Source organism: Ahaetulla prasina, chromosome 8, assembly GCF_028640845.1.
Source record: "Ahaetulla prasina isolate Xishuangbanna chromosome 8, ASM2864084v1, whole genome shotgun sequence".
Classification (NCBI taxonomy): domain Eukaryota; kingdom Metazoa; phylum Chordata; class Lepidosauria; order Squamata; family Colubridae; genus Ahaetulla; species Ahaetulla prasina.
In genome coordinates, this window is record NC_080546.1 from 30,605,096 (window position 1) to 30,632,090 (window position 26,995).

At 38.1% G+C, this 26,995-nt stretch overlaps 1 protein-coding gene across 2 annotated transcripts; it reads left to right on the plus strand.

Moving 5' to 3' along the window:
* Window positions 1–26,995, plus strand: AP1AR (adaptor related protein complex 1 associated regulatory protein). Of its 2 annotated transcripts, none has more exons than XM_058192986.1 (10): window positions 1–406; window positions 5,830–5,878; window positions 7,618–7,644; window positions 8,859–8,884; window positions 10,482–10,578; window positions 12,265–12,363; window positions 15,545–15,597; window positions 15,955–16,028; window positions 21,625–21,753; window positions 24,077–26,995. In XM_058192986.1, exons 1-10 carry the CDS (start codon window positions 318–320, stop codon window positions 24,340–24,342), a joined length of 909 nt encoding a protein of 302 aa, XP_058048969.1. In that variant the 5' UTR covers window positions 1–317; the 3' UTR covers window positions 24,343–26,995. The 2 variants fall into 2 exon arrangements, with proteins under 2 accessions (XP_058048969.1, XP_058048971.1); XM_058192988.1 differs by having other exon boundaries at window positions 1–402; window positions 5,829–5,878.

A 26,995-nucleotide genomic window follows, 5' to 3' on the forward strand; every position in this document is an offset into this window, starting at 1 on the left:
CCCCGGGTGATGAATGAGGCGAGGGCGTGGCTGGCGGCCGCACGCGACTGCCGAGCTCGCCGTCACAACGTGAGAGCCCCCCCAACCCCCACCCCCATGAGGCGGGGGAAGGAGCGGAGTCGCTGCTTTCCTCGGCGGCGCCGTAACGGCTGATCGCCGCCGCCGCGTGTCCCTTTCTCCTCCATGCACGGGAGGAGCTGCTGCCCCGCCATCTGTTTCTTCCGCTCGCCGCCGCCGAGCGACCGTGGTAACCGATTCCGGCTCTACGTCGGTGTGGGTGACCGAGCCGCCCCCGGCCGCCGCTCTCTCAGCATGCCATGGGCAACAGCTGGGCGGCGCAGTGGTGTTGCTGGGTCTTCCCGAGACGGGAAGCGGGACGGCTCCAACGAGGAGGAGGAGGAGGAGGGTAAGCGCGGTGGGACGTCAGGGCTGGGCCGGTTGATTTATATGCCGCCTTTCTGGGGGAATTCAGGACAAGCCGGCCTGTGGCTGAAAGGCAGAACCCCTCTCGCCGCTTTTGCTTCTTCTTTGGAAGGGAGAGGAATTCAGCTATAAAACTCGACCCGCGCTTGGTGAACCGGGAGGGTTGAATAAAAGCCTCCGTGTTCGCCGGCAGTCTATCTGAATCCGAGTGAACAGCGGGGCAGGCGTTTCTGAAGGCGCTGGCCTTGAAGCCATGCCGTGGGGGTGGGGGTTCTGGAAATATCAGGTTGGCCTCTGCGGTGTAGAGTGAAGTGATCTCAGTCTGGTGGAGCTGCAATGGGCTGCCAGTCACGTGCTGATCGAAGGTTTCCCCCCCCCACCCCCCAAAGAGGCAGGCAGCCACCAGCTCATCTTGGATGAAAACAGGGGTGAGAGAAACCATGGGATCCAGTGCTGTACTGGGGCTGTCATGACTTGCACGTGGGCTTGCTAATAAAGTATGGTGGTGTAGGGCAGGGGTCTCCAACCTCGGCAACTTTAAGCCTGGAGGACTTCAACTCCCAGTTGAATTCTGGGAGTTGAAGTCCTCCAGGCTTAAAGTTGCCAAGGTTGGAGACCTCCGGGGTAGGGTGAATAAACGATTTTAGTCTCATTTGCTATATACTTACAGGCCAATTCAGGTATGGGCTTAATTGTGTTCACAGCGAACTCATACAGGGGTCTCCAACCTTGGCAGCTTTAAGCCTGCCGGACTTCAACTCCCAGAATCCTGGGAGTTGAAGTCCGCCAGGCTTAAAAGTTGCCAAGGTTGGAGACCCCTGAACTAATAACGAATAATGTGGCAGCCCTTCCTATTTGCCCCTGCTAGAATAAAATAGAACAGAACAATAACTTTATTGTCACTTTGAATGTACACTAATGGCTACACATTAAAATGAAATTTCTTGCATACAGCTCTCAAAAGGCGGCAGTGTTATTTGAGGATAGCTTATTTGAGTAGAAGGGAGAGGAGAGTTTTGATGAGCATGTTTAACTTATTTCCACATTTTTGTAGGCCTCGTATGGATAAAAGGAGTAATAATTCAGACTATAGCTCTGCTGGCAATTGCTGTTAACTTTTTTTTTAACCATGCAGTTTAGGTTGTCTTCAGCCTCCCAACTTACTTTCACTTTAGATTTGTTTGCAAGATTGTAAAAAAACCCTCTCATAATTCATGAGGCACACAAATGATTTTCTGAAAACTGATGAGATAATTATATCTGTCTCTGCGTATGGAATAATCACCAGGCATCTAGCTAGTAACCTAGCTGAACCTCTAGCCCAGGAGTGTCAAACTTAAGGCCTGGGGGCCGGATCCAGCCTGCAGGGTGCTTAGATCCAGCCCACAGGGCCACCCTGGAAACAGCAAAGGACTGGCCTGCGGTGCATCTGGGCCGCAGTGTGGCTCAGACTGTAAGATAGCCTGTTATTAAACACAGCTGCCTGCAATTACTGCAGGCTCGAGTCCCACCAGGCCCAAGGTTGACTCAGCCTTCCATCCTTTATAAGGTAGGTAAAATGAGGACCCAGATTGTTGGGGGGGCAATAAGTTGACTTTGTATATAAATATACAAATAGAAAGACTATTGCCTTACACAATGTAAGCCGCCCTGAGTCTTCGGAGAAGGGTGGGATATAAATGTAAAAAAAAAAAAAAAATGGAGCTCCATTTACGCTGGCAGAGGGTTGCAGGAGGCCATTGCAGCCAAAAATGGAGCTTGTGAGGGCTGCGTGTGGCCATCCCGAGCTCTGTTTTCACTGGCAGAGGATTGCAGGAGGCCATCCCAGCTGAAAACAGAGCTCTAGAGCCTGTTTTCGCTGGCAGAGCACTTGGGCCACCACTGGCGCCCCTGACACGAGTGATGTCGAGCTGGCCATACCCACCCCAGCCATACCCACTCTGGCCCACCGAGGTCAAACACAACCCTGATGCGACCCTCAATGAAATTGAGTTTGACACCCCTGCTCTAGCCTGTAGGAATTTGTTTAATTCCCCCCTTTGAACCTCTCTATTCTAATATAGGTAGTTCTAGCCTTAATGGTAAATTGTGATCATCCAGCAAGGTGCCCACATGCTTGCTTTGCTTAATGACTGCAATCCCTGCTCTCCCGTTCTCATTAAGTGACTGCATGGGTAATGCAATCCAAGCATGGAGTGATTCAGATAGGAAAAGGCCCTGGCAGTCCTAGCACATACCCAAGCCCACATTGCAGCACCTCCCTAGCTCACACGTGGCTTCTCAGGATCTCTCCCACCCCCGGAGGTATCCCCTATTCTACTTCCCACCCTGAGTCCCACACACTCCTCCCCAGACCCTCAGCCTAGCATAGTTCACTTACCTTTTCTATAGATCTCCTTTGGGAAGCAGCCAGTATACTCTATACGGAAGCCGAGGGACAGATCAGCTAGTTTTCCTTGAAACTGATCTACCAGGCAGCCTTCCTAAACAGAAGCCATGTGGTGCTGTCCTGAAAGTGGGTGCCATTTTGGGAACAGCTACAGGGAATTGTGGCTGCTCCAAAATGGAGCCCGCTTCTGGGATGGTGCCATGTAACCTCAGTACTTTATAAGGAGCAGATGGGTGGATGTCCGTCTGTATTATGCTGATCACTATATAGTCTCATTATACAGTATTTTGGTTTACTATATCTCTGTATATAGGTTGTATTTATGTGCTATTATAATATATCTAAATATATTAAAGGAGAAAGGTACTGGAATATTTAAAGCCTTAAGAATGCTGGATAGGGGAATTGATTTATCATTATTAATAATAATATTAATATTATTTTATTGCTTTCAAGTCACTCATTGTGATTGCCAGGATGAGACTGCACTTTTCTTGGTAATTTTTTGGAAGTGGTTTAGCATTGTCTTCTTTCTAGGGGTGATTGAAAGTGACTGGGCCCAAATCATCAATCTCCATTTTCTTGTCTGATGCTTTAACACTAGTTCTCTTAAATATCTCAAAAGATTTTACATAGAACATAGGTGTCAAACTCACCATATCACATTGCCGTCACGTGACATTTCACAGCGTTTTTCCTATTTGCAGAGCTGGGGTGGCTGTAGCCTACCCATGACGCATTCGGTAGCCTACCCATAACGCATTCAGTTTGACACCCCTGACATAGAATATTAAGGCCTGTTATCCTTGGTTCCAGGTAACAGAACGCTGAAAAATATAGATAAATTGCAGGAAGACAGGTTCTTGAGTGGTAGAAAAAAGACTTGTAAATTTGAAACAATTTAGCAATGGAACAAATTACATCAGAAGAACTGTCTCTCCTTTCACTAATATAAATGAAGGCATCCATTTATCAAAAATATTTTAATTTGGATTCTAGCACTGAGCAAAGTGATTGGATTCATGAGTTTAATAGACACCAACTATTATAAAGCCAAGATGAATAGTTTATTTAGCAGTAAAGATATATTGAAAATTTATATTAGACCAGACAGTTGCATTTTTTCATCAGTATAGCATCATTTATGCTTGAATATTTTTCAGTATTTTGTATATTAATCTAAACTGAAATACCCCCTTAGGAATCTGGAAGCTATGAGAAATATAAAACAAATATGGTAGGCTATTGTTTTAAAAAATATAAACAGCTTTCTTTGATTGTCTATTGTTCCCAGGATTTTTTATTTTCCAAAGCTGATGATTATTTTTTTCTAGTGTCAAAGGGTTCACAAGTTTCTTTTGAAGCTGGAACTCTACTTATTTCATGATTAATGCAATAGAAAACAAATTTTACCTTGCTGTTTATTTTTAATATACAAAATTTGAAGTACAGGTAGTTTCTCAAGATAATCTAAAAGCCCTATTTAATCATAGATGTCTTCAAGGGAATAAATGACAACATGTACACCATGATGTCCACAAGTAAATACATTGGATCTCAGAACACATCTCATTTTATATCATCATGACATGTATTTCATTTTGACATAGTTGTGGCTTATTATATAGCTGCCTTTGACTTAAATTGTTCATTATAAAGGAGTCTTCTTTATGTTGCAGGTGTAATTAGAAATTCAGTCGTGTAATTTTAGCTTCTTTATTGTCAACTTTCATTTTACCCCCAGAGGAATCACAACATTATTCTTTAAGAGCTTCTGGGAATAAATATAATTAGAACTTTGGGACTACTTTTATTATCCTATATGGAGAATAACTAAATTTATAATACTCATTTTGTAGAAAGTAATAGGCATCATGCACTTTCTTTAAAAACAGTCTGGGACTTCATTTACTGATTTTGGAAGAATGGAAGGCTGAGTCAATCTTGAGCCTCTCAGGATCGAACTCATAGTTGTGGTCAGAGTTAGCCTGCAGGAATGCATTCTAAACATTGGGCCACCAGGACTCCCAGTAGAGCTTCCTTTGGAAGAAGAGTGGATTTTTCAATTCACCAATCACCCTCCATGTCACTAGATGGTCAGTTTTTTTTCAGGAAATAATAAGGGATAAAAAAAAATACTTACCCTTTTCATAGCTGATACATATTTTTACATACCATAAATGTTAAAGAAAGAAAGATTTTATTGTATTTAATAATTTCTTTCATAGTATAATATTGAATATGTCCAAAATACATAAATAATATCAGTGATATATAGTACACACATTGGAATCCAGCTGTGTTCAATACATGTGCCAACCCCTTATTTACAGGGTCAGTGCAACATTACTTATTCACTTGAGAACATGGCATTTAGAATGCTAGATGGATAAATTAATATTCTGCAAAATAGACGGGTAATATCTAATTCTTTAGGAGATTAAACTGTCTGCATTGCCATTCTGCTAATATGTGCTGGCGGAAATTACAGTATTGCAATATGGCAGAGCTAGGTGTTTCTTTTCAATTATTCAGATACATATTGTTTCCAAATTAGGCTTGTATATAGTTGTTTGGCTCACCCACTGCTTTACACCGTTGTAAGTTCCAATTGGTTTTCTATTAATGTAATAAATTGTGATTTATTCAGAAAACCAAGTATAAACAAACATAATGTAATGTGATATGTAAACTCTGTCTGCAGAATATTTTTAGCATGCCACATTTTACTTCCAAACCCTAATGCTAGCAACTCTTGATTTGGGAATCATAAGTTCTAATATCATGCCTTTCTTTGCTAAATATAGTCAAGACTGTGATCAAGCTTTTATTAAAAGAGTATTTTTTTAAAAGGGCATGTAACCATGTGCAGCCTTCTCATGACAAAGTTTTGAAAAATACAGTATACAATATTATACATGGAGGTTATTAAACAGATTCTAATGAGGGAAAATTATTACGATGATTTTTGAAATATAGCAGTAATTCTGCTATGATACTGTTGGTTTATATTCTAGATCAAAGTACTTCAGGACATGCTCAACAGGAGAACATTTCACTATAGAGGTAAGTAAAGATTTTAAGAACCACTATAGTCATATTATGAAACTAGCACAATGTTTTTCTTATTGTGTATTTGCTGGCTGAAACATGAAATTGCTGCTAATTTCAATCACATCAATTTGGAACAGTCTGTTCTTAACAATAACAATCTAATTAAAACCACTATATCCTATGTTTTATGTTCATTAAAATGCAAAGAAGACATAAAATACTGTAACCTTGGGATAAAATAAATCTAATAATATTCATGCAGTTATAAACTGTGTATGTTCCATTATGTGACTAGGTAAAAGGGGTGAAAGGTGGTGACAAGTTGCCAGCTTTTTTTAGCTGTTTGATTCCTTAATATTTGTGTCCTATTTTTGCTCGTTTTGGTACCCTTTCCTGACATAAACAGCATTTTCCTAGGATTGCCCTAGGAATTATTGCATAAAATTTCACAAAGCTGCAAATGTCAAACATTAGAAAAGTTAAGAAATGGCAGAAGAAAATCTGGTTTCTAGTTACCAGAAGACTTTTAAATATCAAAAGATAGTGAACTATTGCATTTGGTGGTTATAAATTGCTGTTAAGCAGACAAAACTCTTCTCTCACCAATATTTTTGCTTTTCCTAGAAATTAATTTGCTGCAGAAATAAGAGAGTATCCAAAACAACATTAAAGGAACACTGTTTAAAATAGTTCAAATGAAAGTTAACTTGATGACCATCTAGTTTTTGTTAATTCCAGTCTTAGCCCATTTAAATCAAATTTCTAAACTGTTTTTGGACTTCTATACAGGCAAAACCAAATGTAAACAAATATCAGCTAAAATTAGGAGAGATTAATTGAAGTTGCTACATAGATAGTCTCTAACATTAAGAAAGTTGTGTTCACTAAAACCAGAGATAAGCCAAAGATTTGGCAAAGCTGTACCTAAATTAGATCATATGTACATACATATATGGTGGTCTTATATAAAAATGCAAAGGTTTTTGCAAATAGTTTGTATTCAAATAAGGAAAATAAATAAGCAAAAGATTGTCCTAAATCAGGGATGTCAAACTCAAGGATTCCGCGAAGTGCTTAGATCTGGTCCACAGTGCCACCCTGGAAACAGCAAAGGACTGGCTTGCGGTGCCTCTGCCAGCAACAGTGGAGCTTGGGAGGGCTGCATGTGGCCCTCCCGAGCTCTGTTTTCGATGGCAGAGGGTTGCAGGAGACCGTCGCAGCTGAAAACAGAGCTCAGGAGACTGTTTTTACACTCGGACTATCACAGATGCCCTGACAAGAATGACGTCGAGCTGGCCACACCCACCCTTGCCCATCCTGTCCCTCCAAGGTCAAACAATTCTGATGCAGCCCTCAGTGAAATCGAGTTTGAAATCCTAGATCCTAGGTTAGTCTTATTATCTTTATTTAATGAAGCAAATGAAAACTCTTTGATATAATTTTATTATCTGTACACAAAGTGGAATAAATTTATATACTCCTAATACAAATACTAATGCATAGTCAGATATTTATTAATTTAAAGGTGAAACTGAGCAATATATATTTCTCCATTGTTTACTATTATATGTAAATTATATATAATATATATTAACAAAATTATATATTTTTACCATGTCCTTTAAAATGATAATTTGCAATTTTATTTAAAAAATAGCTGACAGTTATTTTGTCGAAGTAGATATGTTTTTGGTATTTCACTAAACATATTACTTATGCTTGATTAATTGAAATATTGTATCTATTTTCAGTTTGAAAACCTAGTGGAAAGTGATGAAGTAAGTTCTTCATACTGACCTTATTAAGTTCAGTACATGTATTATATATGCAAATTAGATTATAAGGTATTTGAAATTAGAGCAACTAAAAGTGTAGTGAATTGAAAAACTGTTTAGAAAAGGTAGCAGTTAAGATTTATTTAATTCTTAGAATTAATATGTATTGCACCACTACCTTTAGTTTCTAGCATCTGTGCAGAATGATGGGGACATGTTATACGCCATGCTTTAAGAATAATCACAATTCTGTGTTTTTTAAATTATGTTTTTTTAAGATAAATTATATAATGTTGATAGTGTTATGTAATAATCATCTGGGGGAAACTTAGCTCTTTGATCAGAGGAAAAAATAATGTTGGCTTTTTCAAAAGGATGCTAATAGAGATCCAATCCTTTTATACACCTCAGTGTATACGTATATATAGATGCGAGGAGAGAATTCAATTTTAGAAGCCTTTTATATGGGCCTTTTCCCATTTGCTTGCTGAACATGCCTCTGACATACTTTGAAGGAAAATTTTGTAAGGACCCTTAATATAAATTAATAATAAAATACATCTATAATATATTTAATATAGATATAGGTATTCTATAAGACATTATCACAGTATTCAAGATTTTCTTTGTAAAGCAGATCTTTATTTTTTTAATAATAAATCCTCTCATTTGGTAAAGGAAGATAAATTTCATATCTTGTTTATGATCTTTCTCATCCTCTAAGAAGCCCTAACATCTGTCTTTATAGCTGAGAAGATCTGAGTGAAATGTAAATATCCAGTTTCTCACTAATCATGAGAAACCAGTCCTGTGATGAAGCAGATTTGCTTCTGTGACATTTAGTGTAACCCTAAGAAGCAAAACAATTCAGTCTTAAGATATAATTTGAAATAAAATAAAAATAACACATCTGTTGATCGACTGATAAGACCATTAAAGAATTAATATTTGCTTTGAAATGTACATTCCTTAGACTTGCTACTTAAACTGATTTTAAAATTCAGATAGTTCCAGTTCAGGAAAGAATAGAAGAAGGATTTAGAAATTATTGCCTGAAAATATATCAATAGGTCTTTTTCTAAATATTTTAATTCAGCAGTTTTATAGTGATTTGATATTTTTAAAGATTGGGAGATTTAAAGTCATATATTTCAGATCTATATTGAAAGTAACCTGATAATTAGATTCATTTTTAAAAAGCACTTTTTTAAAAACAGGGTGAAAGTCCAGGAAGCAACCAAAGGTATGAGTTTATATTTACAGTATGTATTGATTTGCTTTCCTTTCTCTCTCTCTCTCGTATATGCTCCTTGCTTCATTTCTTTTTAATCATCTACTTTTTCAATTTAATTCATTTCAGCAAATTGACATTTTTGAAATAGAAAATACTGATTTGATTGTAATGTTAGTTCTTTTAAGAAGATATATTTCATAGAAAGTTATTTTTAATCACTGGACTATTATTTGTAAGACAGATTCAACTAGCTATGGTCCTAGAAAGTTTCTTCTTCACAGGTCTGCAGAAAAGCATAAGATGGTTAATTCTGACTAATAGGGAAGACTTGCTGACTTTAACAGAAATTCTTGATATTAAGATAAACTAAAGCTAAGTATGAAATGTATATATTGGATTTCAGAAAAGTAGATTAACCTAGTGGATTTTTCCATAAGAATATTAATCAGTAACTCTTCATTAAAATAGACTGAGGTATGCAGTCCTTTTCTTAATGCTGTTCAACATATTCATTAATGATTTGCATGAAGAGGTGGAGATCAGTCACACAAAATATCACAATGTGTTTTATCTCAAAAGAAGACTGATGCCCACTGAACGTTTGGGAAAACTTGCTAATGAGAAATTCAATTCAATTGTGGAACTAATTACTAAGAAAGATGGTAAATACAGATGTGCAGCATAGAGCAATTCAGCTGTGACACCTTTACTTTTCTTTTGAAACATTACGTTTTTCTCCTTGACAAGACTGATCCAAACATTCTGGAGTTGGTTTATGCATATTGTCCAGAACAGATAGTAATTTGTGGTGCTGGACAGGATCCAATCCCAAACACTTCATTTGGTTTGTGGTTAATTCCTCTCATTGGATGAGTTACTGTGATTGCTCAGCCCTCTGTTAAAATACTTTAATTTAGAATCCCACAGTGGAAAGAGTGGTAAATTGGATAAAAGAACATGGCTCACAATAAATTTAGTAAAAAAAAATCACAAAAAGGAATTGCACTGTATAAAAGCAATTGTATACTATATGTTTTTTTAAAAATATTTAAAATGCTAACTACTTGTGAAGCCTCTTCTGTTTCAGTATAATTTGAGTAATAAGATGTAAAACTGAAATATAAGCAAAAATATATGCAAAACATCACTTCTCTATTGGATGTGAGGTTGAATTTGGCTCTTGTTGGGATTTTGGTTGTTGTTGTTTTTTAATGGACTGCAGCAATAGCAATAGCACTTAGTCTTATATGCTGCATCACAATACTTCACAGCCCTTTCAAAGTAGTTTACAGAGCCAGCATATTGCCCTCAACAATTTGGGCCCTCATTTTCCTGACCTCAGAGGGATAGAAGGCTGAGTCAACCTTGATCCAGTGAGAATCGGACTGCTGGCAGTCAGAAGAATTAGCCTGCAATGCTGCATTCTAACCACTGCACCACCATGGCTCCTATAATGACTACTTGTCTCGGTGCTCAGAAATGACACCTCAGTACATATTTGTATACAACAATTTCTTAGGCTTCTATTTCTTAAACATTGAAACTGACATTCCTACTTTAAGAGATCAGAATGACAGGCATGGCACTCTTTCTTCTTTTTCTTCAGACCTCTGACAGAAGAAGAAATTTCTGCTCTTCAAGAAAGGCAGTATAATTCCATTGCTGATAAACAAAGAACTTTAGATGACAAGCTTCAATCAGAGGTAAGCTTAGTAACTCTTTGTGTATGGACAAATAATTTGTATTAGTATACAAATAATATGTTTTCATAATTGGCTGATAGGAAATGGAAACTTCGTGAGTGAAGCATCCAATGTGGATACTGTAATATTGAAATTAAAGGGAATGAGTGAGGAAGAAAAAAATACCAAGCAGAAATGTTGTCATGAATGAAAGTAAATTCATAGAGAAATGGTTTAGATAGCTGTTACCAGTGGTGGGATTCAGCCAGTTCGTACCACTTCGGGAGAACCGGTTGTTAACTTTCTGAGCAGTTTGGCGGACTGGTTGTTGGAAAAAATCATTAGGGCAGAGAACCGGTTGTTAAATTATTTGAATCCCACCACTGGCTGTTACTAAAATTTAGTATAAAAGGAGCAGCTAGGTGTTAGCTTGGAGTGCTAGATAAATGTTGGCACAGAGAGGACGAAATATTTATACAGTCATTTCTTATTCAAAGACCCAATAGACAAAATAATTCCAAGCTTCCCAGAACTCTGATGGTTATGGTTTGGCTCCTGAGTATTTTGTGTGACTCTCTCCTCATGCACCACTTGATCTGCATTGAAACCTTGGACCCAGATTTACAGTCAATGCTTTATGAAATCTGGAATAACTGTCGAAATTGGGTAGTATCTTCAAATAGCAGCATTGTATTTTTTTTCTGTGAAGAGAAACATTAGAAAGGTTGTGAAGCTGTCTTCCTATGGAGATATGTCAGGTACCTGCCTTAATATTGTTTTCCCATTCTATATCATATTTTTTATTTTCAGCTAATTCCCTATCAATACATTTTATTTTTATCAAATACTTCATTGATTATTGCTACTTTATTGTTTGCTTTAAGCTACTATAATGTATCCAGACAATTTTTAGTTAATGGATAATTTAGAAATGTATTAAGAAAACAGGAAAGCATGAATAAATATGAATAAATAAAATGCAAAAATTTGTCCTGGTAGTTGAAGTACTGAAAATGTGTTGTATAAGCAAAAATATTTCTCATTATGTGTCTTGTACATGCTGTGTAATTTAATCTGGTATGATTTCTCCCCTACATTGCAGTTAGAACTCTACATCTATGAATGTAGATAGAAGCATAATAACGTGTCTAAACGGATAACTCCAACAGTAAATAACTATGCTTTCTGTTGATATCATGCATGTGAAGGCACTCAAGTTTCAAAATAGTTGCCTCAGGCTCAGAGCAACCATTTCAATTTAAACCAAGCAACTATTTGTTTCATGGGTAAATGTTTGTTGCTGCCTGAATACAGGCTCAAATCAGTGTTACTTTTAGAATGAAAGTAATTATTGCTTCATTCTTTATTAGTATTGAAGGACAATTTTTGGTCTTCTCCTTTGTCTTACATAAGTTAATACCGTTAAATAAAATGCTTTAAATGTCTGCCTCATAGTTCACATAAAAAGGTGTAATAGAAAAAGGCATTACTAACTAAACTAAAAAAAATTAAAGGAATTTTAAAATAGCATGCATAGTACAATTAAAAGTTGGATTAAATATGGAAATACTTTATTTTAAAATCTTAGTATATTTTATGTTTCAGATTTTTTATGAGTACCTTTACTTTAAATTTAGTGCACTTACTTTCATAGGAGAGATAGCTAGGTTTTCTTTTGTTAACCATTATTATTTTGTTTATATACAGTTAGCCATACAAGAGGAGAAGTTAAGAATAGAAGAAGAGACTTTATATGCTGTGCAGCGTGAAAGAGCCAGGGCAGCAAAACAAAGAAAGTTCTTGGAGGTGAGGGGAAAAGACCCCAAAATATATGTATTAGAGTGTCTATTTATATCTTCCTCTTAGTTTCATGTGCTTTTTAAAATAACATTCAGCATTAACACTGGTTTGTAGCAGGTTTTTTTTTCTCCTAGTCTCTCACTAGATACTGGCTGTAATACTAAGCCAAATTTTTTACAGTTATGGTTCATACTATGTAAATAAGTTGCTAATATTCTCTGATTTGCAGTTTTTTCTTTTGGCCAATAAAAATTGCTGAACAGACAAAGGAGTCCTGTCCACAGTTTGTCTAATATAACATGTATACCAAGATCCTTGCCTTATTCCTTTTTTAAACTCCAGCATTTATTGGCTTTAATTTGTCAATAAATTATAATATTTCAGTATCTATATTTGCACACAAAGCTCTTCTGCAGAATTGTTAATTCATAAAAATAGGCTGAAATGCTTAATTCTGCAATTAGCAGTTTAATGTAAAATCTTACAATTTAGGATGAATGTACTTGTATTATGATTATCATCATGATTCACTTGTTGCTGGTATGTACACTGAGAACTTAAGCACCGGAAACAAATTCCTTGTGTGTCCAATTACACTTAACCAATAAAGAAGTCTATTCTGTTCTAAATACAGTACTTGGGCTTATTAGAAATCGTTGACTAGCAATAAAGGGGGAGGGACATTTTGCCAGAAGAAAAGTAAAGAATTTGAATACTAAGGATGCAGAGGGAAGTGATTGAAAGCAAGGAAAGAAATATAATATAATCCATAAAGTAAATCTGAAAACCAACAGGAAATAGTCATTGACATTTCATATTACAGGATACATAGAATGAGATCTCAATTAGTTATGAAATTTACTGAATACTGTCTCTAATATTAATATATTTCAGCTATATTTCCCTCAGAGCGCTGTGGGGAATAACCATGTATGTCTTATTTCTCTTTGGAATATGAATAGAATCATTGTCATTACAATCATCCATAAATAAATATTAGTTTTGATTCTTAAACAATTTGTAACTTGATGTCTTTCCATTCTGTTGTTTTCACTAGTATTTTTTATGTTCAACCTTTCTAAGTTTCATTTTACCTGTTTGTTGTTTTTTGCTCCTTCTTTGAGATAGGCTTCTAGCACAAATTGAGGTCTTTACACACTACAGAAGTTATAAACTCTCATATAATGTTTGATCTCACATTTTAAAACTGTTTCTTCAGTAATCAATGCATGAGCAAATGAGAAGCTTGAGTTCTTGTATCTGCCTCTGAGAGATTTTCTGGTTCAATAAGTGATTGCCTAACAAGGCTAATATTATTTAACTTTCCTACAAAACAACATTATACTTTAGCTGATTTTAAAAGCCTGGCAAGGCAGTTTAATTATGAATTGATAGTTACAAGAAAGTAACAAATTAGGAATTTTCCTCTCAAGGCAGGTATATCATGAGAAGAGAGATTGTTAAAAATCTTGGTTGTTTCCCCACATTTCAACAGATCTCTGGGGATTTTGTTTGTTTGTTTTTTGAAAAGGACTCGAAATCAAAAGTGAGTGGAACACCAGGGCCATTAAGAATATAATATGGGGCTGAACTTGAAAAACACCCAGAAGTGCCAATTGGTTCAAAATACAGCAGTCCTGATGGTTTTGTGCAGACCCAGGTGTGCACATGTGTCACCTCTTCTGTGGGAACTGCATTGACTGCCAATTTGCTTCCGGGTGCAATTCAAGGTGCTGATTGTCACCTTTAAATCCGTACATGGCTTGGGACCGGTTTATCTGAAGGACTGTTTCTTCAGTTATATCCACCCAATCCATCAGAGCAAGGAGGTAAAGAATGTTGCTGGTCCCCTCTCCTAAAGAGGGACAGCTGGCAGAGCCCAGAAGAAGGACCTTTTCGTTAGTTAGTAGTTCCTTCCTTTGGAACATCCCTGCAGAGATTAGACTGGCCTCCACTTCGACACTTGGGGGGGCAATAAGTTGACTTTGTATATAAATATACAAATAGGATGAGACTATTGCCTTACACAATGTAAGCCGCCCTGAGTCTTCGGAGAAGGGCGGGATATAAATGTAAAAAAAAAAAAAAGTCCCTGAAGACCTAGTTTTGTCAACGTGCCTGGGGAACCCAGAGTAGTGTGGAACCCCATGAAATGGCTTATTTGTTGTAGCCAGGAGGGTGAGAAGTTACTGTTTTTACTTGTTTATATGGGGTTTTTTATTTGTTTATAAGCTGCCCAAAGTCACTGAGAGTGAGTGGGCAGCCATATAAATTGTCTAAATAAATAAATATCAAATAAATAATATATCTTGCCTGTTTATTACACTTGTTTAGGACACCAAAAAACACATTAAGGTCATAGAAATAGTAACATGCAGGTTAGTGGTAAAAAAAATCAAGATTGAAATGATATATTTGCTATGTGAAAGGCTACAGACTAAGTAACAACGGAGGGTGCACATGTATGTAGTAAACATACTATGCTCAGGTATCTGAAACAACTTCTTGGATTGTGCCCTATAGAAAAAAGTGAGAGATGTTTCATTGTTTCAAAGGCTCCTTTACTGAAGATACTAACAGCCCAGTCCTAAAAGTGAATTGGATAATTACTTGCTACAACAGTTCCACATACTTAAGCTGCTTTTACGTATTATTTATTTAGAGAAATGTGTTTAAATGCCCAAATACATTTTTTTCAAGTAAAGGAAATGTCTTAATATTCTTTTTTACACACTTTCAAAGGCAGGTATTTATTTTGCCCTCACCATATAATATTATCTTTTCAAGAATGTGTTGATCTATGATCTCAGCATCAGGCTATTTTGAATTAAATTCTCTAATTTTTAATTTCTTACAAGGTAGAATTTTCAGAGATATCATGAAAATTGTTTTTGTTCATTTAAAAGCAAAATTAAAATAATGGATATTTTTATTTCACCGTCATATTTGAATTGTGTGATCTGATAATTTTTGACAGTCTATATTACTTTTATTTTCATAAAATAAATACATTCCAGTGCTAATGAAAAACAATATATTGGACATGGAGTACAAACAGACTTATGTTATTTTATTGAGTACTGACTTTAGAAATTGATATGCTATGATAATATTGCTTAGGCTCTTAACTTGGAGGATCTTATCATTAAGTAGCTGTTTCCTTTTTCTTTTTCCTTATTTTTGTTAGCAACAAAAGTTGCAGAGAATATCCCAGAAAGCAATCCATGGAGATGCCCAAAGGTAAGAGGAACAACTAATGTTGAGGAATTTTAAATAAGCAGTATAGTCAGAAACTATTTAAAATTTGAATTTCAAATAGTAGAATTGTATACTTTACATGTTTAATAGAAAATATAGAAAAAAGGCAAGAACAAAGCAAAAGTTAATGCCATCTTTTTTAGAAATCCAATTGTACTAGATAAGGTTTTCAGTTCTACTTACGATCATCCATTAATGAATTTTTGGCAGCCACCTATGCAGCATACTTGTCTTAAAATTAAAACAAAGTTAATACATTTTGTCAGCATAGTAGACCTGTTTTCATTTCCAAAATATTTTTCTGAACGTAAGCCTACTTGTTAAAACTTCTTTTTACAGTTCTATGGTAGAAGAAGACTTGGATTCTTATTTGAGAAATGTAAAACTGCCATATGAAGCTTTCCGCACTAGTAGTAAGTTTCCTATGTATATATTTTCTACAATTTCCCCCTTTGTAATTTGCTATTTTTACCCACATGTCAGTGAACATAAAACAGCCCATGATGTCTTATATGACTATGAATTACAATCATTCAATTCCTTTCGAAGCAAGCAATGTCTCCTTACTTCATCTGAAAGACATCATTACTTCTCTTATTTAAGAGGCTTTATTTTTATTTTATTTTTATTTATTTATTTTTGTCACAACAATATACATAAGCATCATACAAAATGGTTATATAGTATATAAACATATATATGAGGAAATATGAGGAAGTATAAGCATGTATACGTATAAGAATAAAAAACAATAGGTATGCACGTTTGTGCTCTTATGCACGCCCCTTATAGTCCTCTTAGGAATGGGGTCAGGTCAATAGTAGAAAGTTTTTGGTTAAAGCTTTTGGGATTATGAGAAGAGACCACAGAGTCAGGAATGTGTTCCAAGCACTCATAACTCTGTTACAGAAGTCATATTTTCTGTAATCTAGATTGAAGCGGTTAACATTAAGTTTAAGTCTATTGGTTGCTCTTGTATTATTGTAATTGAAGCTGAAGTAATCTTTGACAGGAAGGACATTACAATAGATGATTCTATGAGTTAAACTTAGGTCTTGTCGAAGGCGACGGAGTTCTAAGTTTTCTAAACCTAGGATTTCAAGTCTGGTGGGATAAGGTATTTTGTTGTTTTCAGAGGAGTGGAGAACTCTTCTTGTAAAATATTTCTGGACATGTTCAATTGTATTGATGTCAGAAATGTGTGGGTTCCAGACAGACGAGCTGTATTCAAGAATTGGCTAGCAAATGTTTTATATGCTCTGGTTAGTAGTGTAGTGTTTTTGGAAAAGAAGCTACGCAAGATTAGGTTTACAACTCTTAGAGCCTTTTTTGCTGTGTAGTTGCAGTGGGCTTTGGCACTTAGATCATTTGATATGAAAATTCCAAAGTATTAACAGGGTGGGGGTCATCTGTAAGGTAATGTCCATCAAGCATGTACTTAGTGTTTTATTTATTTATTTATTTATTTTTCATATTTCTATACCGCCCTTCTCCGAAGACTCAGGGAAGTTTACAGCCAAGGTAAAATAAACACATCACATACATTAAAAGCAATTTTAAAAATCTAATTCAAATAGGCCAATAAATTTTAAAACTCCAAAATGAGATTGTTAAAAACCCTTGTAAACACCACCCATGTTAAAATTGCAATTAGGCCAACCCTGCCCGATGAAATAAGAAACTCTTGAGCTTGCGCTTAAAGGTCCGGAGGTCAGAGAGTTGGTGTAGCCCCAAAGGTAGCTCATTCCACAGGGTAGGAGCCCCCACTGAGAAGGCCCTCCCCCTGGGGGCCGCCAGCCGACATTGTTTGGCTGACGGCACCCTGGGGAGGCCCTCCCTGTGAGAGCGCACAGGTCGATGGGAGGCTGTTTGTGGCAGTAGGCGGTCCCGTAAATATCCTGGTCCCAAGCCATGGAGTGCTTTAAAGGTGATAACCAGCACCTTGAATTGCACCTGGAAGACCACCGGTAACCAATGCAGCTTGCGCAGGAAAGGTGTTATATGGGAGCTACGGTACGCTCCCTCTATCCCCCGCGCAGCCGCATTCTGGACCAGTTAAAGCCGCCTGGTGCTCTTCAAGGGGAGCCCCATGTAGAGAGCATTGCAGTAGTCCAGGCTGGAGGTAACGAGGGCATGAGTGACTGTGCATAAAGAGTCCCGGTCCAGGAAGGGACGCAACTGGCGAATCAGGCGAACCTGATAAAAAGCTCCCCTGGCGTACGTCCAGGAGAACGCCCAAGTTGCGCACCATCTCCCTGGGGGCCAACGACTCGCCACCCACAGTCAGCGATGGAACTAGCTGACTGTACCGGGACGCTGGTATCCAAAGCCACTCAGTCTTGGATGGGTTGAGTCGGAGTCTGTTCCTCCCCATCCAGACCCGTACAGCCTCAAGGCACCGGGACATCACTTCGACGGCTTCATTGGAGTGGTTCGGGGTGGAAATATATAGCTGAGTGTCATCAGCATAAAGATGACAACTCACCCCAAAACCACGGATGATCTCCCCCAGCGGCTTCATATAGATTTTGAACAGAAGAAGCGAGAGAACTGACACTTGTGGCACCCCACACGTGAGGTGCCTTGCGACTGATCTCTGCCCTCCTGCAACACCGTCTGCGAACGGTCGGAGAGATAGGAGGAGAACCACCGAAAAACGGTGCCCTCCACTCCCAAACCCCCCAACCGCCACAGCAAGATACCATGGTCGATGGTATCAAAAGCCGTTGATAGATCTAATAGGACCAGGACAGAGGAGCAACCCCTGTCCCGAGCCCTCCAGAGATCATCAACCAATGCGACCAAAGCCGTCTCCGTGCTGTACCCAGGCCTGAAGCTGGACTGGAATGGGTCCAGATAGACAGTTTCCTCCAGGTACCGGGGAAGCTGCCGTGCCACCACAGTCTCAACAACCTTCGCCACAAAACGAAGGTTGGAGACAGGACGATAATTAGCTAACACAGCTGGGTCCAGGGAAGACTTCTTGAGGAGAGGCCTCACCACCGCCTCTTTCAAAGCGGTTGGGAAGACACCCTCTGCCAAAGAAGCGTTAATAATTCCCAGAAGCCAGCCTCGTGTAACCTCCTGAGTGGCCAGTACCAACCAGGAGGGACACGGGTCCAATAAACATGTGGTCGCGTTCAGCCTCTTCAGTATCCTGTCCATGTCCTCGGGAGCCATAGAGTCGAACTCTCCCCAAATAATATTCTCAAGAACTGCCTCCGTCGTCCCACCTGAATCTACCCAATCAGCGTCCAGTCCGTCTCGGATCTGAGCGACTTTATTATGCAGATATAATCCAAAATCCTCAGCACGTCCTTGCAAGGGGTCCTTCCGAGCTCCCTGAGACAAAAGGGAGCGGGTCACCCTAAACAAGGCAGCTGGGTGGTTATCTGCCGACGCGATAAGAGCAGCAAAGTATTCACGCTTTGCCGCTCTAATCGCCACTAGATAGGTCTGAATATATGACCTTACTAGTGTTTGGTCGGATTCGGAACGGCTGGCCCTCCAGTCGCTCTCTAGGCGTCTTTTCCGGCGCTTCATCTCCCTCAGCTCCTCGGAAAACCAGGGAGCTGGTCGAGATCGATGCCGGGTCAGAGGTCCAAAGCCCCCGCCACCGCCCTTTCCCAGGCGGCGACGAGTTCTTCAGCCGAGCCGTGGGCTAGATCCTCCAGAATCGGCCCAAGCTCCGTCAGGAACCTCTCCGGGTCCATTAGGCGCCTGGGACGGAACCACCGAACTGGTTCCGTCTCCCTGTGGTGTGGGTTTGCAGTTCGAAAGTCGAGACGAAGGAGCAAATGATCCGACCATGATAGGGGTTCAATAACTAAATCCCTTAATTCAGAATCATTCAGCCACTGTCCGGACACAAAAATCAAGTCCAGCGCGTTTCCCCCGATGTGAGTGGGACCAGTCACTAACTGGGTCAGGTCCAAGGCTGTCATGGAAGCCATGAACTCCCGAGCTATCGCCGATGCTTCGCCTACCGATGGCAGGTTGAAATCCCCTATAACCATAAGTCTGGGGGTGTCAACTGCCGACTCGGCTATCACATCGAGCAGCTCGAGCAGGGCTGCCGTCACGTAGCAAGGAGCCAGGTACGTGATAAGCAAGCCCACCTGCAACCCCTGGCCCCAGTGCACAAGGAGAGACTCACATTCGGCTATCTGCGGTACAGTGACCTCCCCCGGCTCCAGACTTAATAATTAATTTATTAATAATAATTAATATTATTAATAATAATTAATAATAACCGCCACCCCCCACCCCTACCTTGGGCCCTCAGCTGATGAAATGCTCGGAAGCCCGGTGGGCACATTTCAACAAGGGGGACCCCCCCTTCCGCGCCCAACCAGGTCTCCGTAATGCCCATCAGGTCCGCACCCCCCTCTTGTATGAGATCTAAGATGAGGGGGGCTTTATTCATCACGGACCTGGCATTGCATAACATCAGCCGGAGGTCCAGGCTCCGAGGATTCCAGCCATTCGGGGAACGAGAAAAGACAGAGGGACCGGAGTGCGCGATCGCTTGTAAACAGCGAGGGCGCACTTCCCGAACATGATATGGGCCCCCACTTCTGCCATACCTGCCCCTCCCATTAACCGTGCCGATGTAATAGCCCCCATGGGCACGGGCTCTAGCCTCCTCCCCCAATTCTGCCTCCGAACCAACTTCTATGTCGTGAGCTCTTGCAAGGTCTGGCCCCATCCCACATGGGTCTTTCCCCCGACCCATCCTAACCCTCCCTCCCCTTAAAAACCCCTTAAAAGACTTATTTAAAAAACTCCTAAGATTCCTTTTTGCCGCATATATATGTTTGTTTGACAAAGGATAAATGTTGGAGAGATATGTTTGTAGATTCTGATGTATCGTATTTTTCAGACTATAAGATTCACCGGAGTATAAGATGCACCTTAGTTTTTGGGGAGGAAAATAAGAAAAAAGCTGATTGGCAGGTGGATCGGCTTCCCAGAATACCCGCAATTAGCTGTTCCCAGAGGTGAATTTTTGCAACAGGTTCCTTGGTTGTGAGCTCTGTGCCTTGCTTTTTTTTTCAGCCTCTGGAACCTCTGTTTGAGAGGCTGGACGGGGCTACATTCAGAGTATAAGACGCACCCAGATTTTTAGCCTCTTTTTTGGGGGGGAAAGGTGCATCTTATACTCCGAAAAATACGGTAGTTCCTATATCGTCTCCGAGAGGGTTACCTTGCTCCATGGTATAGAAGAGCAAAAGGGAGAGCTTGTCAGATTGAAGAGAGGACTCATCCTATAATCGCCACATTCTCACGAGTGGTTCAAGTCCAGCCCCCTCTTGATTTCCATTAACTGTTGTTTAGCATCAATGCTGACCATTAGTTGACTAAGATTCTGAGCCATGGTGGCGCAGTGGTTAGAATGCAGTATTGATTCTGCCCACTGCCAGGAGTTTGATCCTGACTGTCTCAAGGTTGACTGTCTTCCATCCTTCCAGGATCGGTAAAAGGAGGAGCCAGATTGTTGGGGGCAATATACTAACTTTCTAAAACGCTTAGAGAGTGCTATAAATCACTATAAAGTGGTATATAAATCTAAGTGCTAAGTGCTATAGACATGAGCAATAAATCAGCTGAATTAGAACTTAATGTGTGATCCTGGTTCTTTGCACCCAACATATACATAGTTAATGTTTGGAAACTATAGATGGCTTTAAGGAGTAAAGATTGTTTTCCTTTATCAGATGTTCCTGTGAAATCAAGTTTTGTTTTCAGGAACTCCAGTCCATTAATTGACTAAACATTAATATTAATAAAATATTCATTTAACTGTTTATTATGATTGGAAAAAATTGAAAAATAATTTTGTAAATTAATTCATTTTACTAAAAATCATATTAATTTCTAAAATAAATTTTAAAAATTTGTTGAGAATTTTTCAGTGTGCAAATGAGAAATTCTTTCTCCTCTCCTCTCCTTTCCTTCCTATTCCTTTCCTCTTCTGTTCAAGTAAATTTAATTTTTTTTTAATTACAGGACTTTCATCAGATGCCACTGTTCTAACACCAAATACAGAGAGCAGTTGTGATTTAATGACCAAAACCAAATCTACAAGTGGAAATGATGACAGTAATTCCTTAGATTTAGAATGGGAAGATGAAGAAGGTATATGTTTTATCCTATAATAATCATTTAATTGATCTAAAGTGATCCAAAACTAATTCAACACAGTGGACACTGTTGGATTTTAAAAATAAAAACTTCATTATTGCTTTTGGAATTTCATAAACTCTCTAGATTTACAATCCATCTGAGGTAAGCATGAATAAAGAAGAAATTGCAGTCGGTAATCTTAAACTGGATTGAGGATTTGCATGTACATAAACATTGAGCAAGTAATATTGATTTTGAAATACCTGAGTTAATTCATATAAAATTCGAGTTTCCCATTCTCTCGTGATGAATGTGCTATCGATCGTGAGAATTACAGATACTTTGAGCATAGTTGCTAGTTGTTCTATTATTTATAGCAGTGAAATTCGTGTGGCCTGCAGACCAATGGCAATCTACAGTCTCTCTATATTCATTGGTTACAATCTTGTCTACTCAGTCCCTCAAGCCTTTTCCTTACATTCACTACTTGGCAACTTTTCTGATGGTATATAGTTTCTGTGGTCAGATTATCCACCATCAAGTCAAAAATGAATTTCCTAATACAAGAAGAGATGCAACATCATCCTCACTGATATGAAAGACTTAGAACTCAGAGATTCAGACAAAAGAACATTCTTGACATGGCGTGGAATACAAAATAATTCAAATGGTAAATACATTTTAGTACAAAATTAAACTTTAAAAGGCCTTTAAAAATAAAGGTAAATCAAAGCATATACAAATGTAACTATAAGCATTATCCATTGAGAAGCATGACTTCTCATGTTTTTAAAAACAGAAACATAGGGAGGAGGTGTTTGGGTGCCCTCCCCCATATTTTTAAATATTTAATAGTCCACAATAGCAGAATATTTAGAAACACACAATAGAGGTAGCCCCCAAATTATGACCATTTGTTCAGTAGCCATTCAGCGTTAACAGCAGCACTGAACAAATGGTACCTACACCCGGTCCCGGAAATTTTGGGCACTTGGCAGCTTGCCCACCTCTAGAACTGCAGAGTCCCTTCAAACCACCACTACCATTACCTATCTTCCTTCCCTGTGGCACTCCTTGGCAGTGATCTGGGGTTGAAGTAGAGGTCCAGGGCCGTCAGCATCTCAGCTGGCCACCATTGTCTTCGAGCCTCTACTTCAGTTTAGCCATTACTGAGGAGTGCTGCCTCAAGCCACGTGCCACAGCCAGCCACCCCAGTGCCACACTACAAAGCCTGTGCCGCTCTGCTCTGCTGCACCAAACTGACCTTAGCTGTCTTCCTTCCGCTGCTAAGTAGACATGCCTGACCTGGCCCTATGGGAGGTACAGGTAGCTGTGGCCACACTAGGCCTTCTTCCTGCTCATGCTCTTGTGGAATAGCATGCCCCATTCTCACAAAGCTTTGGAAGACCTCAAAAGCTAAGCAATATGGTGGTGTGATGGCACACTTCATGACCACATTGCTTAGCAGTAGAACTTCAGATCCCAATTACTATCGAGGACAGTAGTATTCTCCAAGGACTACCAGTATTCTATTTGCCTTGCACAAAAATGAATTTTCCTCCACCATAAAGTATTTTTGCTACTAAAATAGATATTGTTAGAAAAATCAGTATGTTGCTGCTGTGTTGGACTCACAGACCATGCAGAGGAAAGGCTAATACCTGGCTATTTATTTTTATATTTCTACATAGTGCAGAGAATGTTCTGCATATTTATATTGCTTAAATATAATCACACAAGAAAAAAAAATGATGCAAGGAAGGTAAAAGAAATTAGACTTGTATAATAAAGTTTTTTAATATTAGAATTAATAGAAAACAGTTTTCAAATGTCTTTTTACAGGCTGGCTAAGACAACAGATGCAGAAAAATAAGCTAGGTCGGATTTTAAAAGACTAAGATTAATTTTTGTCATAGTGTTCACTCTATGAGTTTATTTTGTTAATATATTAATTTATATTTAGTTTGTAATACTCATTTGGCCTTTTGGCTGTAAATAAAATTGATTGATTGATTTTCTTAATATATTCCTCATCACAAGTTTTGTCAGAAGCTTGTTTGAAAGCTGATTTTTGAAACCACACTAAACTTGGCTATTGGTGAGGTAGCATAAACATTTATGCCATGTTGATGTATTAAATGTTTGAAGTACCATATCATTTCTTGGCTGCTACATGGATTTGCCTCCCAATATTAGATATTTTGCAAAAGAAATTGTAGTTATTTGACTCAGGATGTATCTACATGTAACCTAAGAAGCATAGAAAGACAACTGTTAAAGATTCTAGGGTTAGGGTCAAGGATTCTATTTATTAAAAACATTTTTTCAATGGCAGGTATTAACAGAATGATCCCTTTGAGAGAACGTTCAAAAACTGAAGAAGATATTCTCCGGGCAGCATTGAAATTTAATGGCAAGAAAACTGGAAGTAACCCAACTTCTACATCCGATGATTCTACTGGTTTGGAATGGGAGAATGACTTCGTTAGTGCAGAAATAGATGATAACGGCAATTCAGAGTATGCTGGATTTGTAAATCCCGTTTTAGAACTTTCTGCAACAGACCAAAAAACTTCTGGTGTTGATCAACAAGTGAGATAATGAAATTGGCCATTGGGTGCCTAGCAGAATGGTTGAAGTTGGAAAACCTACAAACCTGTATTGTGCACAATCTTGTAATCACTGCTGCTGCTGCTGCTGCAAAGCCTCCTTTTACAATAAGGAAATAATGCAGTGACTGGTCTTGGTGACTGAGCTCCAGATTTCTATAAAAAAGAAGGAATCTACGCTACCTTATGTCTATTAAACAATATGGTTTGCTAACAATGTGGTTTGCTATCTGAACTGAATTGTAAGTGCAATTTTTATAATTACCTTTTAAATGTTTATACTTGAATGATTCTATTATGTCTGTTTTTAGGTTTAAGCATACAGCACCCTGCATTAAATATAGTGTTACAGCTTAATGTTTTAATCAATTGTCCTATTTCAGTCTTTGGTTATTTTTTTTTCTTTAAATACAGTGGTACCTCGATACTTATCATGAATTGATTCTTGCAGGTGTGATGAGTACCAAATTAATTTTTCCCATAAGGAATAATATGGTGAGTCACAAGGCAGCCAACACAGACAAGTTCTAGCTTATGCATTGAGTACCAAACGATAAGTACCAGGACAAAATTTTCGTATCAAAATGCATTGAGTACCAAATTTGATAAGTTTCAAAGCAATTGAGTACCAAAGTACCGCTATACCTTCATTAGCATAATTTCAGCAGGAAATCTGATCACCACCTTTGTACCTGAATTATGAAACTAGAAATAGGAATTCGGCTATGGCTTCCCAAGAAACATAGGATGCTGCCTTACATTGAGCCAGTCTATTGATCTATAGCCCAATGTTCCAAGCATTGGGACTACTTTCCCAGTTCTCTGGTGTTTCAAGCAATTCCTGGATTTATCTGGAAATGTTGAGGACAACATGGTAAAAGCAAACTTCATGTTCTGTTATTCAGCTAAGGCATCCCTAATAGTTATACTTTTTTTTAGTTCAATTTGTTTTGAAAATTAAATTTTGGAATGTATTTTTTCTTTATTCTTCCTGATGTTTTACTGAGATTAAATCTCAAGCACAATGTCTTACATCTGAAAGCATTTTATTTATAAAGCTAAAACATTATAAATAAAATTTATCATGGCAGTAATGAGCCATGTAACTACAAAAATTTGGAAGTATTAAAGACATCTTTCTTTTAAAACGTTGGATATCAAAATGCAGAGGTTTGCATTTTTAAGGTTCCACTGTTCTTCCAAATTAAAATGATAAACACTTATAATACAAAGTAGTTACTTAATTTTTAAATTGTGTAAAATTAATATTGCATAATAATTGGTAATTTAGTGCTCTTCTGATTTGTAAAGTATAGATAGCATGGATACTGTCTGTGGCTGAATCAATGCAAATGCACATTCCAATCAAAGTATATCTTCTTGAAGTATGTGAAACATTCCATTGTTGTAATTTAATTAACTTCAGTTTATCAGATTTAATAACGTGTGAAAATGATAGAGTGATGGCACCATTATTCAAAAATGTTACTATTACCAGTATGGTTTAATCCTCCCAAAATCCTTGTACTTAATTGATTCTAACCATTGAGACTAGAAAATGCTTCTCATAAAGCTGTTTTTCTGATGAGACAAAAACTGTTTTGGAATGATGGTTACATTTGTATGATAAAGCAGACATGTCTCTCTTACAAGTATCTGATTCATAACCATTTTCAGAGTGTAACAATACAGTACTGTAAATCAGGGAACAGCAGTATTTGCTTTCCTATCTCCTTGAGTTGTTGAACTTCATTTTGTTCTACTAGTCATGCTCTAAGCTTCCTAACAAGAGTTTTCTTGCAATGCATTAACAATGAAATACCATAGACACACATAGACAACATGATGGCTTCTAGCAGCTGCTTCTACAGTAGAAAGGAAAACCAGAACTGTAATACTGAAAATTATTTATTTGTTTTTAAAAGTTTATTTCTTTCAAGTTAAGCTTGACCCACAAAAAAAAACAACAACCCAGCCTTGATGGATATGAAAAAAACCAAGTTACTTTCTCCCACCCACCCACTTCTTTTTTGCAACACTATAGAAGTTGCATGAATAGAAGAATAGCATTTTTTTTTATTGGCCAAGTGTGAGTGGACACACAAGGAATTTGTCTTAGTGCATATGACATGACAGTTTTCTTCCAGTATTTTTCCCCACTTGTGTTTAGACTACAGCTATGGTACTGAATAGAATCTCTGTCCTAAGTACTACTCAGATCTGACCTTAATTGGGTTCCAAGGACTGACAAAGTTAACCAGAGCTGCCAGCTGCTGAACAAAAGCTGAACATCTCTTGCACCTTTGCTACCAAAGCAATAGTGGTTTCTAAAACTACTAAAATGCATACACTAATATATTCTACTTGGTAGGCTTGTGCTTGGCATTTGTCTCTTTGCTGCTCTGTAACAAACTTTATTATTGCCACATTAATTCATTAACTCTTTTATAGATTAATGTATACGTTGATTCCAGATGCAGAATATTTATTTACATTATTCACATCTCCAGAGTTATGGGTTTGAAGAAGTCAGCGACAGTAAAGTTATGTTTATATGTAAAAATTTAATTAATGTATACCAAATCACCATTTGATTTCTTTTCCTGTGCCTTTTATGTTTAAATTAAAAGATAGATTTTACCATT

Excerpts from the sequence above, each read along its gene's own strand:
- AP1AR (XM_058192986.1), top strand. The coding sequence starts at position 318 with ATGGGCAACAGCTGGGCGGCGCAGTGGTGTTGCTGGGTCTTCCCGAGA. Across the intron at positions 10,579-12,264 it reads ATGACAAGCTTCAATCAGAG|TTAGCCATACAAGAGGAGAA; the intron begins GTAAGCTTAGTA and ends GTTTATATACAG. Across the intron at positions 21,754-24,076 it reads AGAATGGGAAGATGAAGAAG|GTATTAACAGAATGATCCCT; the intron begins GTATATGTTTTA and ends TTTCAATGGCAG.